This window comes from Molossus molossus, unplaced genomic scaffold (genome assembly GCF_014108415.1).
Source record: "Molossus molossus isolate mMolMol1 unplaced genomic scaffold, mMolMol1.p scaffold_m16_p_11, whole genome shotgun sequence".
Taxonomy (NCBI): domain Eukaryota; kingdom Metazoa; phylum Chordata; class Mammalia; order Chiroptera; family Molossidae; genus Molossus; species Molossus molossus.
In genome coordinates this window covers 82,431,861-82,444,035 of record NW_023425346.1, presented here as the reverse complement: position 1 = coordinate 82,444,035, position 12,175 = coordinate 82,431,861, and the positions used below count along the sequence as shown (strand labels likewise).

The 12,175-nt window shown below is 41.3% G+C and overlaps 1 protein-coding gene across 6 annotated transcripts in view; it reads right to left on the bottom strand.

The window, feature by feature from the left end:
* CCNYL1 (cyclin Y like 1) overlaps nucleotides 1-11,134 on the bottom strand; it is a 39,541-nt gene extending 28,407 nt beyond the window's left edge. For 4 of the 6 annotated variants that reach the window (XR_004958663.1, XR_004958661.1, XR_004958662.1 and 1 more), the window contains exons 1-2: nucleotides 10,863-11,127; nucleotides 37-111 (exon numbers count right to left, since the gene is read on the bottom strand). Coding sequence is in view for 2 of the 6 variants with exons in the window: in XM_036254305.1 (XP_036110198.1) it covers nucleotides 37-111; nucleotides 10,863-11,088 (301 nt within the window). In the remaining 4 variants the exon portion in view is untranslated. Of the gene's footprint in view, nucleotides 1-36; nucleotides 112-10,862 lie in introns of those variants that run through there. The other 2 variants (XM_036254306.1, XR_004958664.1) reach the window with 2 other exon arrangements.
* Nucleotides 11,135-12,175: the final 1,041 nt, after the last annotated feature.

Sequence of the window (12,175 nt, the reverse complement as noted above, 5' to 3'; positions counted from 1 at the left end):
TTTCAATCTTCTCAGAGGAAAAAAATATTGTCTTACCATCCGTTTGAGATTTGTTCAGGAAAATTGTGCTTGCCCTTGGATGGTCAGACGGGTTTGATTCCAACGCTAACTCTGTATAAAAAGAAGAGAAAAGGGCATGATAATTTAGTTGAGTACAAAAACATATCAATAGCTACACGTCAATAGTAATCATTTTTAACAATGTTGGGAGGACTTTTTAGTAATGACAACAAGCCAATTTTAATAAAGGTAACTATATAAAAATTCTACTGAAAAAATGTTTTCCCCCTTCTATTTATCAATTAAAAATACATAGTCACCCTCCTTTATGCTGATCTTACAAGCACATTCCAGGAACAATCTCAAGAAGCAAGTTATGCTGTGGCTAATTCTGTTAGATACCAACTAATATGTTAAATATACCAAAACCAAGTGAGTTGTTTTTGGCAAACACGCTTTAGACATTTAGGCTAATTCTAACTCCATTCAACAAATGAATTTATTTAGTTAGCTGTGGTTTACATGTGGGCTATTCAATCATGGCAGATTTAAAAAGATAGCATAAAAGCTCAATGTTCTAATCTACAGGAACCCTTTCATGATAGTGATTTTTTAATACTTCCATAAAAGTGATTTTTAAACTTTTTGCCCTTAATTTCCAAAGCTAAAGTCTTACTTCTTCCTTCCATGCCACATGAGAATTTAGGGGCTTCAATAAGAATACTTTCTGGAGCTGATCATAAGGCTGTTTGCAAAAAAAAAATTTGCTGTACTTATGTAAAAACAGGCCTGTCTGCAGTCCACCTTGCACCAAGGTGGGATAATCTGTTTCAGCAAGAATACAATATAGGTACTTGAATGATCACAAAACAAAGTTTGCCACCACACAAAAATAATAAACTTGTCATTAAAACAACAATGGTAATGTACTAACTCCAACCACTTAACTAATCGTCTAAGAAAGTGGACAGAGATCTTGATAGAGGAATGGTTAGTTAAGGCACTATTTCCCAAACCACATAATAATGGTTCTATTTTTTAAAAGGGCATTTGGTGGTCAAACCTAAATACACTATATCCCTGCTACTTAGAAAATCAAAATGCACATTGATATGTTACGTTAAAAACTAGTTAGTCTAGTAATAATGTCTAACTCAGAATTTCACAAATTTATCTACCTAGAATCCTTTTAGCCCTCCAAGTAATACAGTTATAATCTTGCAGATAAAATTTGGGGCTTCCTGGTTTAACAGGAATCTTAAACATCCATTTTAATGGTACTGCCAGCACTGGAAATGTATATAGCTAATGTATATGCTTTGTTTTTTAAGGAAATTCCTCCACTGAATTTCAAGTTTATTAAACTGTTTTTGGAGCTTCTTTTCAACATTTTTTATGTAAAAGGCCCATAAAATTATTTTAAAGGTTTTTTTTCCCCCCACATATTTTGAAAATGAGACAATGTTAGCTATTTAGAAAAATAAATTAATTCAGTTGTGCACAAAGTGACAAGCAGAGATCTTCACAACTGCCTCTAACCTCAGGCTTCTGAAAGGACTCAGGACTACTTCCTACCAAATATACAGCAAATATACTGCATTTGAATCTAAAAAATAATCAGAAGTTTACAGAAGTAGCCATATTATGTATCAGTGTCTATGGCATGATAAAGTTTTTAAATTTTTAAAAATGTACTGACTGATTTTAGAGAGAGAGGAAAGGAGAGAGAGAAAGAGAGGGGGAAGAAGGGGAAAAGAGTGAGAGAGAGACATCAATTTGTTATTCCACTTATTTATGCATTCTTTGGTTGACTCCTGTATGTGCTCTGAATGGGGATCGAATCCACAAATTTGGCATATGGGGACGATGCTCTAATTACCTACCAGGCCAGGGGTTGAGTTTTTTTTTTTAATCCTCACAGTAGGACATTTTTCTATTTATCTTCAGACAGAGTGGGAGGGAGGAAGAGAGAGAGAGTGAAACATCAATGTGAAAGAGACACCAGAGCCATGGGCCAAACCATAACCCATGCACATGCCCTTGACTGTAATCAAACCTGCAACTCTTTGGTCGGCAGGCTAAAGCTCTAACCACTGAGAAAACCGGCCAGGGCATAAGTTTTTTAATGGGAAGTCCAGGAAAAGTACCAGAATCAAAGAAGACACAGGCTTAAACACACACACGTGCACGCGCATGCGCGCGCGCGTGCGAGCTCTCTCTCTCTCTCTCTCTGTCTCTCTCTCTCTCTCTCCAAACCACGATATACCCACCCTGGCCGGTTTGGCTCAGCGTTCAGAACGTCGGCCTGTGGACCAGAGAGACCCAGGTTCGGTTCCTGCTAGGGGCACGTACCAAATAAATAAATAAATAAAAACAAACAAAATCATGAAGGCTGGGATAAAAAAAATGACAACATGAAGAAAAAAAGCAAAACTAGCCCAAATGTCAAGAATTTAGCAGTACAAATTGGTAGCTGCAGAATAGCCAAAGAAATGTAGATTACAGCAAAGGGAACATAGTCAATAATATTGAGATAAATAGGTATGGGGCCAGGTGGGTACTTGAAGCAGCCGGGGTGGGGGTGGAGGGACCACTCTATGAAGTACATGATTCTCTAACCACTTTGCTGTACATCTGAAACTGACAGAGAATACTCAATGTAAACTGTAATTGGGAAAAAAAAAGAGACTACAGCTTTATCTTCTATGGTGAACAATAAAAATAACCTAACTGAAAAATCAATATATTAATAAAAGCATATTGTTTGGGGGAAAATATTCCTAAATATTTTAAATAAATTTAAGAACCAAAACTTAAAAAATAAAAAAATAAAAATTACCCATATACTCACAACCATTTCTATTAGTTACTTTTCTTATACTTTGTTTTTAAAGAAAGCTCTAACCAGTATACAATTTATGTGATCTCTACCCCATTGCAGTATATTTACTGTTTAATGACATAATGGCCCACTCTCAAGTATTATTCCCATACTTTACTTAGCCAATCTTCTATTGAGGTTTAGGAACTTACAAAGTTCCATTCTTATAATACTGTGAGGAAAAATCTTCACGCATACAGTGTTTTTTAAAACACAATTTTTTAATCTCCCCGGGAAAGATCTTCAAAATAAGATGACTAGACCAAAAGATTAGATCATTTTCATGGCTCAATATATAATACTAAGTTGCTTTCCAGAAGGGTGGGGGCATATGTGTGTATAATGTTACCAAAATTCAAATTAGAGAGACATTCACATCACTAAGATTCCCCTAACCCCCAAGTATCCAAAGCTGAAGTAGCAATGTGAATGAGGAACCCCCACAGTCTCTCTAATTTGAATTTCTTGGATTCCACAGTTTGACCATAGTTAATAGTGTTATTTCCACTCTGGTATGTTGCCCGTCATTTGTATTGTACCCAATAGAGCCCTACTGCCAGTTTGCATGAGGCATTTATAAAGTATTTTGTTTATAGCCTAAAAATATTTTATACATAACTTGTACTTTTTGTTAATGACAAATACTGCATCACTATTTTATAGAATGAATATGTGAGCCATTAGACAGTAAACTCATACCCACAGTATTTCTGTACTCTCCATTAATTGGTTTCCCAAGAGCCTAAGGAAACTATGATAAATTTGACTACATTATTTTCACTATAACAAAGGTAAGACTGCAAACTATTAAGCAAATCATTACCACTCCCCCTCCTTTCCCCAACATGCACACTTGCACATACAGCGATTGACAGAGATGTCATAAAATTACTGTGCATCTCACAGGTGAATCCTTCCCAAAATTATTTCTTTAGAAACCTCTAAGAATGTCTTAGGAGAAATATTCTTGACTCATAATTAGGGATTATGATTAAAGTTGCAACTTAATTTAACAACATGATAGGATGATGCAGGAAAAGTATGACTTAAAAAAATTAAACTAAGGTCTCAATGTAAATATTCCCAAGAGGAAGAAATGTATAAAACCCCTGACATCAAATACTGCTTTTCCCCAATCTAAGATTCCATCAAGTCTAAGATCCATCTCAAATGCACAGATGTTAAAAATATGAAAATATAAGCGACCTTAACATAAATAAAATGCATGACAAAAGGTAAAAGCATTAAAGTTACATAATTGTTAAATGTCAATAAATTATTTTTCCTTGTCAAAATATGACGATGGTGACCAACAAATTATCTGACAAAAGCAGCATATTTCAAAAAGACTTTGATGTCAATCTATTACAATTAAATGGAAATGTCAGCAGTTTCTGAGCCAACTGCTGGGCACCTGTTTACTTAAGGCTTCCTGCATTTACTACTGAACTGTTCTATCATCCCTATACTATACACTGCTTTTACTATACATTAATAGTTTTACGGCCCAAACAGAAAACTTGGGGTCTAATAACTAGCAAATATACTGACAATTTTATCACTCTGAGTCCACACTTTTCATCCCAGTCAGGTAATTCCTACTCGATGGCCTTGAGCTGGCCTGCCTCATTAGAGGGCACACAGCTCGCTCCATCAGCAATATATGAAAGTAACTGTTTCTTCACAGCCTTATCTAAGAGTGCAGTGCCAACTTTATGATCTTCTTCCAATAGGAGAGAAACTACATATAGTTTTATTCATATTTCTTTTGTGTGAAGACATGTTTAAAGAAAATTTGCATTTCTTTTTCTGTGACTTGTCCATCAGATCTTCATTACTACTTTTAGATTCACTTAATTTCTTTGAGTCAGTCTTTAGGTCCTTATTGTTTTTTTGTTCAAGCCACTGGTGGCTCTGGCCTGGTCTCCCTGCTCCCATACTATTCTCACACAGTAGCTTCTCTCTCCCCACCCCCACCCCCACTGTAGAATTAAGGTCATTTCCCTGCAAATAATCCTCCAATAGTTTCCCATTACAACTAAACTAAAATTCATATTTTTTGTCAAGGACCACTAGGCACACAAATTCTTAACCTACCATATTCCTCCGGGCATTGCTTTCTCTCTGCTGAAGCCACCCCCCATGTCCTTTGATCCTATGCCTGCACTCGGAACATTGCCATCTGAGAAACTGCATGGAAACCTCTCCTCCATCCTCACTGTCCTGTATATCACTGTCCTGCATCTGGAATGGTGCCCAATAGGCATCTAACCATTTTAGTGTACCTCACCAGTATAGTTTCTCCCACTTTTCCTGCATCTTCTAAGGTTTCATCAAATGCTATCTTTTGATTTGTCATCTAAGATCAGCATTACTTTCAGATCTTGGGGTAGTGGTATTCAGAATTAAAGACATAAGAACCACAAAAACCTAAAAGAATAGTTCTAATGTATAGTAAAAAACCAATGGTCACTTTAATCTGGGATAAGAATATTTAATGTTAAAACAACTTGACTACAAAATGACATCCTAATTAAGTTATAAGAAAGTATACTATCAGAATTCTACAGAGAGGTACAATCCATTTTTAACTGTGTCCATCAGAATAAAGCATTATAATGAGATTGTGTACGATTTCATTTTAAAAAATGGCCAACCAAAAAAGGTGGGTAAATGAATGATGCTCCATTTGAAGATACACGAACAGTTATAAAAAGACCTGCAGTACAGCTCCACATAGCTGCATGGAAATACATCCTAGAGCGCTCTCCAGGTGTCAAGCACAGTTCCAGGAGCTTTATGTCATTACTTCTCATTATAAAAAGTTACAAAGCAGCACATTTAAAAGAGTGACCACCTTTTTGTAAAATAAAATGTTATGTTTATATGCATACTAAAGGTTTAAAAAGTATCAATACCATGCCCTGGCCGGTTTGGCTCAGCTGCCAGAGACCCGGGTTCAGTTCCCGCTAAGGGCACATACCTTGGTTGCAGTTTGTCCCCAGCCCCAGTTGGGGTCGTGCAGGGAGCAACCAGTCAATGTGTCTCTCTCACATCGATGTTTCTCTCTCTTCCTCCCACTCTATCTAAAGATAAATGCAAAAATGTCCTCGGGTGAGGATAAAAAAATAATAATAAAAATAAAAAGGAGTATCAACACCAAAATATTAATAAAAGTTCTGCATATTCTGAGCATAAGCGAATGACTTTTCTGGATTTTCTAAATCTTTTACATCAAATGCTTATTAATACTGTCACCAAAAAAGAAAGAAAGAAAAGAGAAGCAAAGAAAGAGGGTTTAAAATAGCTACTGAAAAGAGGAAAGATATGTTGCTTAGAGGTTTTTTCACATAATATTGCCAATCCTTTCCCTACTCACTCCTTTGGAGGGGTGGGGGGGTAAAAGGGTTACCTGAAAGAGCACCTTTAGCCAGCAATCAGGCCCCAGAAAGCAGGAATCCAGTCAACCCCCCCTCAAAAAAACCCAAAAGGGGCCCCCAAACAAGTAAAAAGCAGTGGAGAAGAAAAAAGAAAACATTAAGGGAGCTGCAAGGCCTAGCTTCATTTCTAGGCCAATTCAGAACCACATTCCTAGTTCTAGAGGAGCCTCTCCCACTGACCATTTCCCTGACCAATCCCAGAAGAAGCCCTAGAATCACTGTCCCAATCTGGTAGAGTCTTGGGGCCAATGGAAGCAGTGATGAACAGGAAGACAAGTTGATGAGTAATAAAAAATTTGGATAACAGAACTTCAGTGTTTTTGTGTTACTGATACTACCATTAGTATGTTATACTGTTAGCTAAAGGTAAGGTTGTAGAAAAATTATTTTATGTCTATCTGAAATCTATGCTATGTTCTTGGAATATCTCTTTGAAATGGCTTGAAGAAATCATGTTCTTGTGTTTCAGAGCATCATTCATGTTTGATTATGTTTAAGTAACCAAATAATTCAATTCTCCACTGTAGAAAAGCCAAAATGTTTTACATCTAAATAGGTATTTCTTAGTGTTCAGGGAAACTGATATAAAATTGTCTGAAATAGACAGTAAAATCAAACTTTCAATGTGCTTGCATTTTATATTTGGTGTTTCGCCCTTGCTTCTATGGAAACTTTATAGTAATGTGGCTCAGTGGATTGGGCGTCATCCCATGGACCAAGAGGTCCCAGGTTCAATTCGGAGTAGCAGGGCGTGCAGGAAGCAGCCGACTGATGTTTCTCTCTCACATTGATATTTTTCTCTCTCACTTCTTCTTTCTCTAAAAGAATCAATAAAAACATATTTTAAAATAATAATAGCAAATGGTGAAATTGAGGTTTCATTTTATTGAATCCAAAAAAAAACCTTAAAAACAAATTGAAATGAAATTTTAATTATCATGTTAAACATAAACAGGTAAATTCTGTACTCACAAACTCTATTTTTTCAACTATTCGGATTTAACACTCCTGATCATAGTCCTATACTTAACCCTTGTTAACCTTACCTGCCCTCTTACCAGCTTCTCCAAAAGTCCCTGTCCAGAGCACTCTCAGCTTCAATTTGAAATCAACAGAACAAGCTCTTTAAAATATATCAACTTGTTTACCTGATAAATTCATGCTATTTCATGACTTCTACTTTTATTCATCGTAAGGAATTTAGAAATATAGTATGGAGCCCTGGCCAGGTTGCTGAGTTGGTTAGAGCGTTATCCCAATACATCAAGGTTGTGGGTTTGATCTCTGGTTGGGGCACATACAAGAATCAACCAATGAATGCATAAATAAATGGAACAACAACTCAATCTCTCTCTCCCTTCCTCTTTCTCTCTAATCAATAAATTAAAAGAAAAAAAAAAGAAATACAGGATGGAGAGGTAAGTGTTGTGCACAATAATTTTTATGGAAATAATCAAGACTGGAGCCCTGGCCGGTTTGGCTCAGCGGTTGGAGCGTCGGCCTGCAGTCCTGAGAGTCCCGGGTTCGGTTCCCGCTAAGGGCACGTACCTCGGTTGCAGTTTGTCCCCAGCCCTGGTCGGTTGTGCGGGTGGCAGCCACTCGATGTGTTCCTTTCACATCAATGTTTCTCTCTCTCTCTCTCTGTTCCTCTCTCTCCCTCCCACTCTACCTGAACAAAAAATAGAAAAATGTCCTCCGGTGAGGATAAAAACAAAACAAAACATGTTTTGCCCTGGCCAGTTTGGCTCAGCGGTTAGAGCGTCGGCCGGCGGTCCGGAGAGACCCGGGTTCGGTTCCCGCTAAGGGCACGAACTTCGGTTGCAGTTTGTCCCAGGCCCTGGTTGGTCGTGCGGGTGGCAGCCACTCAATGTGTCCCTTCACGTCGATGTTTCTCTCTCTCCGTCTCCCTTCCTCTCTCTCCCTCCCACTCTATCTGTACAAAAAATGGAAAAATATCCTCGGGTGAGGATAAAAAAAAAAATTTTTAAAAAGACTGGAATAAATTAAGATAGGCCCATTTTATGGAGAAATTATAAAATACAAGCTGCATTCTAAAGAGGTTGTTAAGTACCACAAGAACTGAATTTGGCATATCTATCACCTCCATGTCAGCCTTTTCTGTTCAGTAGCTGTGTTACATAGTATTTTAGATCTCTAAGTCTCGGTTTCTTCATTGGCAATATAGGGAGGATATGTACATGGGCCTTACTTGTAGTTAGAGGGGCCAAAACATTAAAATGTATCATAAATATTAAAAGAATATATAAGTATTCTATTTTGGTCTCTCATCCAACACTACCCATCTACTAACTGGTTTATAAAATCACTCAGAAGCTTGCCTTCAGCACCTTATAGCATAAATTTTCACAAGTACTTACTTACTTTGTGTTTAAAGGTACAATTCACAGAATTTGTTCCTTTTTTTCACAATATTTGAATATTCTGAAAAGGGAGTACACTTCCCAGTTACAAAGCCATGTCCACTATCTGGGTGAATCCACAGGCTTAATTATTCTAACTTTTAAAGAAATTAAGAGTTCAACTAAAGTTTAAATAGAGTAAGAACTATTAGACATTTTCTGTATGAAATAACAAAATAATCTCTGGTATTTAAATGAAATACATGGGCCCTGGCCGGTTTTACTCAGTCTGCAGACCAGAGAGTCCCAGGTTGAGCTTCCACTAAGGGCACGAACCTTGGTTGCAGTTTGTCCCCATCCCAGTTGGGGTCATGTGGGTGGCAACCAATCTATGTCTCTCTCTCACATAGATGTTTCTCTCTCTCTCTTCCCCGCTCTCTACCTCCCGCTCTATCTGAAGATAAATGTAAAAATGTCCTCAGGTGTGGATAAATAAATAAATGAAATATATGGACCTTTAACATCTTTATGATACATTGTTCTCTACTTCAAAGAACAATCTTCATTAATTAACCAGGTTGCTACCCAGAATTATTTTTTAATTTAATTTAATTTATTTAACCCTCACCTGAAGATATTTTTCCATTTATCTTCAGACAGAATGGGAGGGGGAGAGAGAGAGAGAGAGAAACATAATGTGAGAGAGACACATTGATGGGTTGCCTCTCACATGACCCGACCAGTGCAGGGACAGAACTCCAACTGAAGTACATGCCCTTGACCAGAATAGAACCTGAAACTTTTGGTCTGCAGGTTGATGCTCTAACCACTTAACAAACCGGCCAGGGCACCCAGAATTATTTTTAATCAAACATCCCCCCCCCAAAAAAAAAACTACCCTCTCTCCATCCCATCCAGCTGTTGGGATTTACAACATTCAAGTTGAACAGGATTCAGTGGGCAGGAGGGGAAATGAAGCAGAAGGAGCTGTGGAGACAAACATTCAAACATTCTCGTGTGGGATCTGGCTTCTTACCTCCCAAACCTTTATATTACAAATTGAAGTCTAAATTTATTTTTGTTTTTTCTCTTTTGAAAATGTTTGACCAACAGTTTCATGATCCGCCCCACCTCTCCTTTATTTTTTAATTTTTTAAATCCTTACCCGAGGGTATTTTCCTATTTATCATCAGATACAGTAGGAGGGAAAGAGAGGGAGGGAGAGAGACATGGGTGTGAGATGTGAGAGCGCCACCCCGACTGGACGCCTCCCGCAGGGCCCCACCCGGGGCCAGGGAGGAACCATAACCGAGGTAGGTGCCCTTGACCGGAATAGAACCCTCGACTCATTGGTCGCGGGGCGGACGCTCTAACCGCTGAGCCAAACGGGCCAGGGCAAAGAGGGAATTTTAAAGTAATCAGACTCTGTGGGTTCTCCTTTGGAGGGAAGACCTTATTCTCTGAGCGCTGGCAGTAACATTTCACATCGTTCAGTTATTTTAAGTTCCCTCTCCCACATTATCTTTCCTTCTGTGTTCAAATTCTAGTTGGAAGGAATAAAGCAGCTTCTATCCAACTGCAAACTGCCTACTTAAGAATACCGCATAGACTCTCCTATGCCAGTCTCTATTTTGCATTTAAATAACAAACCCTAATATGTTTGCGTCGGAATTGTCCCCAGTATCTGCTACCTAAGGGTGGGAGGCAAGGGTAACACCAGGCCCTCAGCTGATGCCTTCACTTGGGCACCACCTGGATAGGTAAAGATAGGGAGATCGGATGAAGACTCCGAAGTTGGGGTATTAAAGTTTTCACTGAGCAGAGAGAGAAAATATACCCAAAAATCTTTATAGTCCCACCAGACGTTAAAAAGCCATAAACAGGCAGGGAGGGGGATTGGAGGGGCTCAGGCTGGGTTGATGAATGGGAATAGGGGGGGAAAAACTGGGTGTTTGGTAGTGAAGAGAGAAAGAAGCGGGCCAGACAGGACGGGGAAAGAATAAGGGGTGGGGATGCCAGGCAGAGCCAGCCTCCCCCCACCCCCACCCCCGGTGCCCAGCCCTGGGAAAGCCGGCTCCGGGCAGGAAGGAGCCCGAGGCGGTGGCTCTCTCCCGGGGGACCCTGGGGGCGGCGGAGGCCAGGGGTAAGCCCGAGAGCACCCGCCGCCTGCCGCCTCCTTACCGTCCGGCATCTCCCGGTCGCTGATGTGCTGCAGGTGGTGGCCCTCGCCGGTTCCGAAATCCAACTCCGCGGGCTCCAGAGCAGCCGGCGACGGCGCTACTGCCACCGCGTCCCCAGCCGCCGCCTCATAGACCTCAGACTCGTAGTCCGGCTCTGCCGGCCCCGAGCGCCGGCCCAGCTTGGGGCTGGCACTGGGCTTCACGCAACAGGTCAACGTGTTCCCCATGGGGAGCCTACACTCCACGCCGCTGTGGCCGCCTTCTTCCGACCCCCGACTCCGCCGAGCTCAGCAGCCCCCCCTCCCCCAACAATGGCGCGGCCGGCACGGGCAGCCCCGGGGCTGCGCCGCACAAGCAGGCTCGGCCTCGCCCGCTGTTCGCCCCGCCGCAGGGCCGCCGGGCCCCGGGCAGGGCTCCGGGCCCGGCCGCACCCCCCGCCGCCGCGCTGCTACCGCCTCCCCCGAGTTGCCTAGTCTGTGAGGGCTGCGCCCAGCCCGACTTATTTAAAAGGGGTGGGGACCAGACAAGCGTTGAAAACTACAACCACTGCGAGCAGAGAGCGCAGCCGAAGCTCCTCCTCCTCCCGCAACCGCCTCTCAACTGAAGGCCGTTGTCCTGGCGGGCACCAGCCAACCGGAATGCACTCTGAGGTCACCTGGTTACGAGAGCCCAATCACGCCAAGAGTTCTCTCCACGCGGCCCGCCTCGCGGAGAAGGCAGTGTTCACAATGCCCTGCCCCGCCCCCTCCCCTCAGCGGCTCCGCCCCCCGTCCGGAGCACCACACTCGGGTTTCCATTCATCGCGCGCCGCCCTGAGCTTTCCGGTCCTGCGGGGAGAGTAGCGGACCTTTGTTAATAAGTTCTCGGTCAGTGGGCTCTACAGAAAGCTGCTGTTAGTGAGGAGCCAGCCAGTTGGTTAGCAACTCGGATCCACCGGGTCTGACATATGACTAATTCGATGTATTGATCGGAGTGAACTTAGTTTACCCTAATTTGTTGACCGTTTTTGTAACGAAATGCCTTCCGAAAGTGTTAGTTCTCGCCTGCAACTTGCCATAGCAACCCCTGGGGCTCTGGTCCAACTCTCAAAATAGCTATAACCGTGTGTTTTGAATGAAACTTGAGGACACGTCACCCTTCCACTTCCTCATCAGTAATACTGAGTCCCAACTAGTCCCTCCCAGTTCCGAAATGCTGGGAGCCTCCTCTTCGCTTTTCTCTCCTCTGTTTCTCCCTTTCAAGGCAGGAGTTTCCAGGTTTTCTTTTTTTCTTTTTGTAATATTTTTAATTTCTCTTTTTTCTTTGACAAAATCT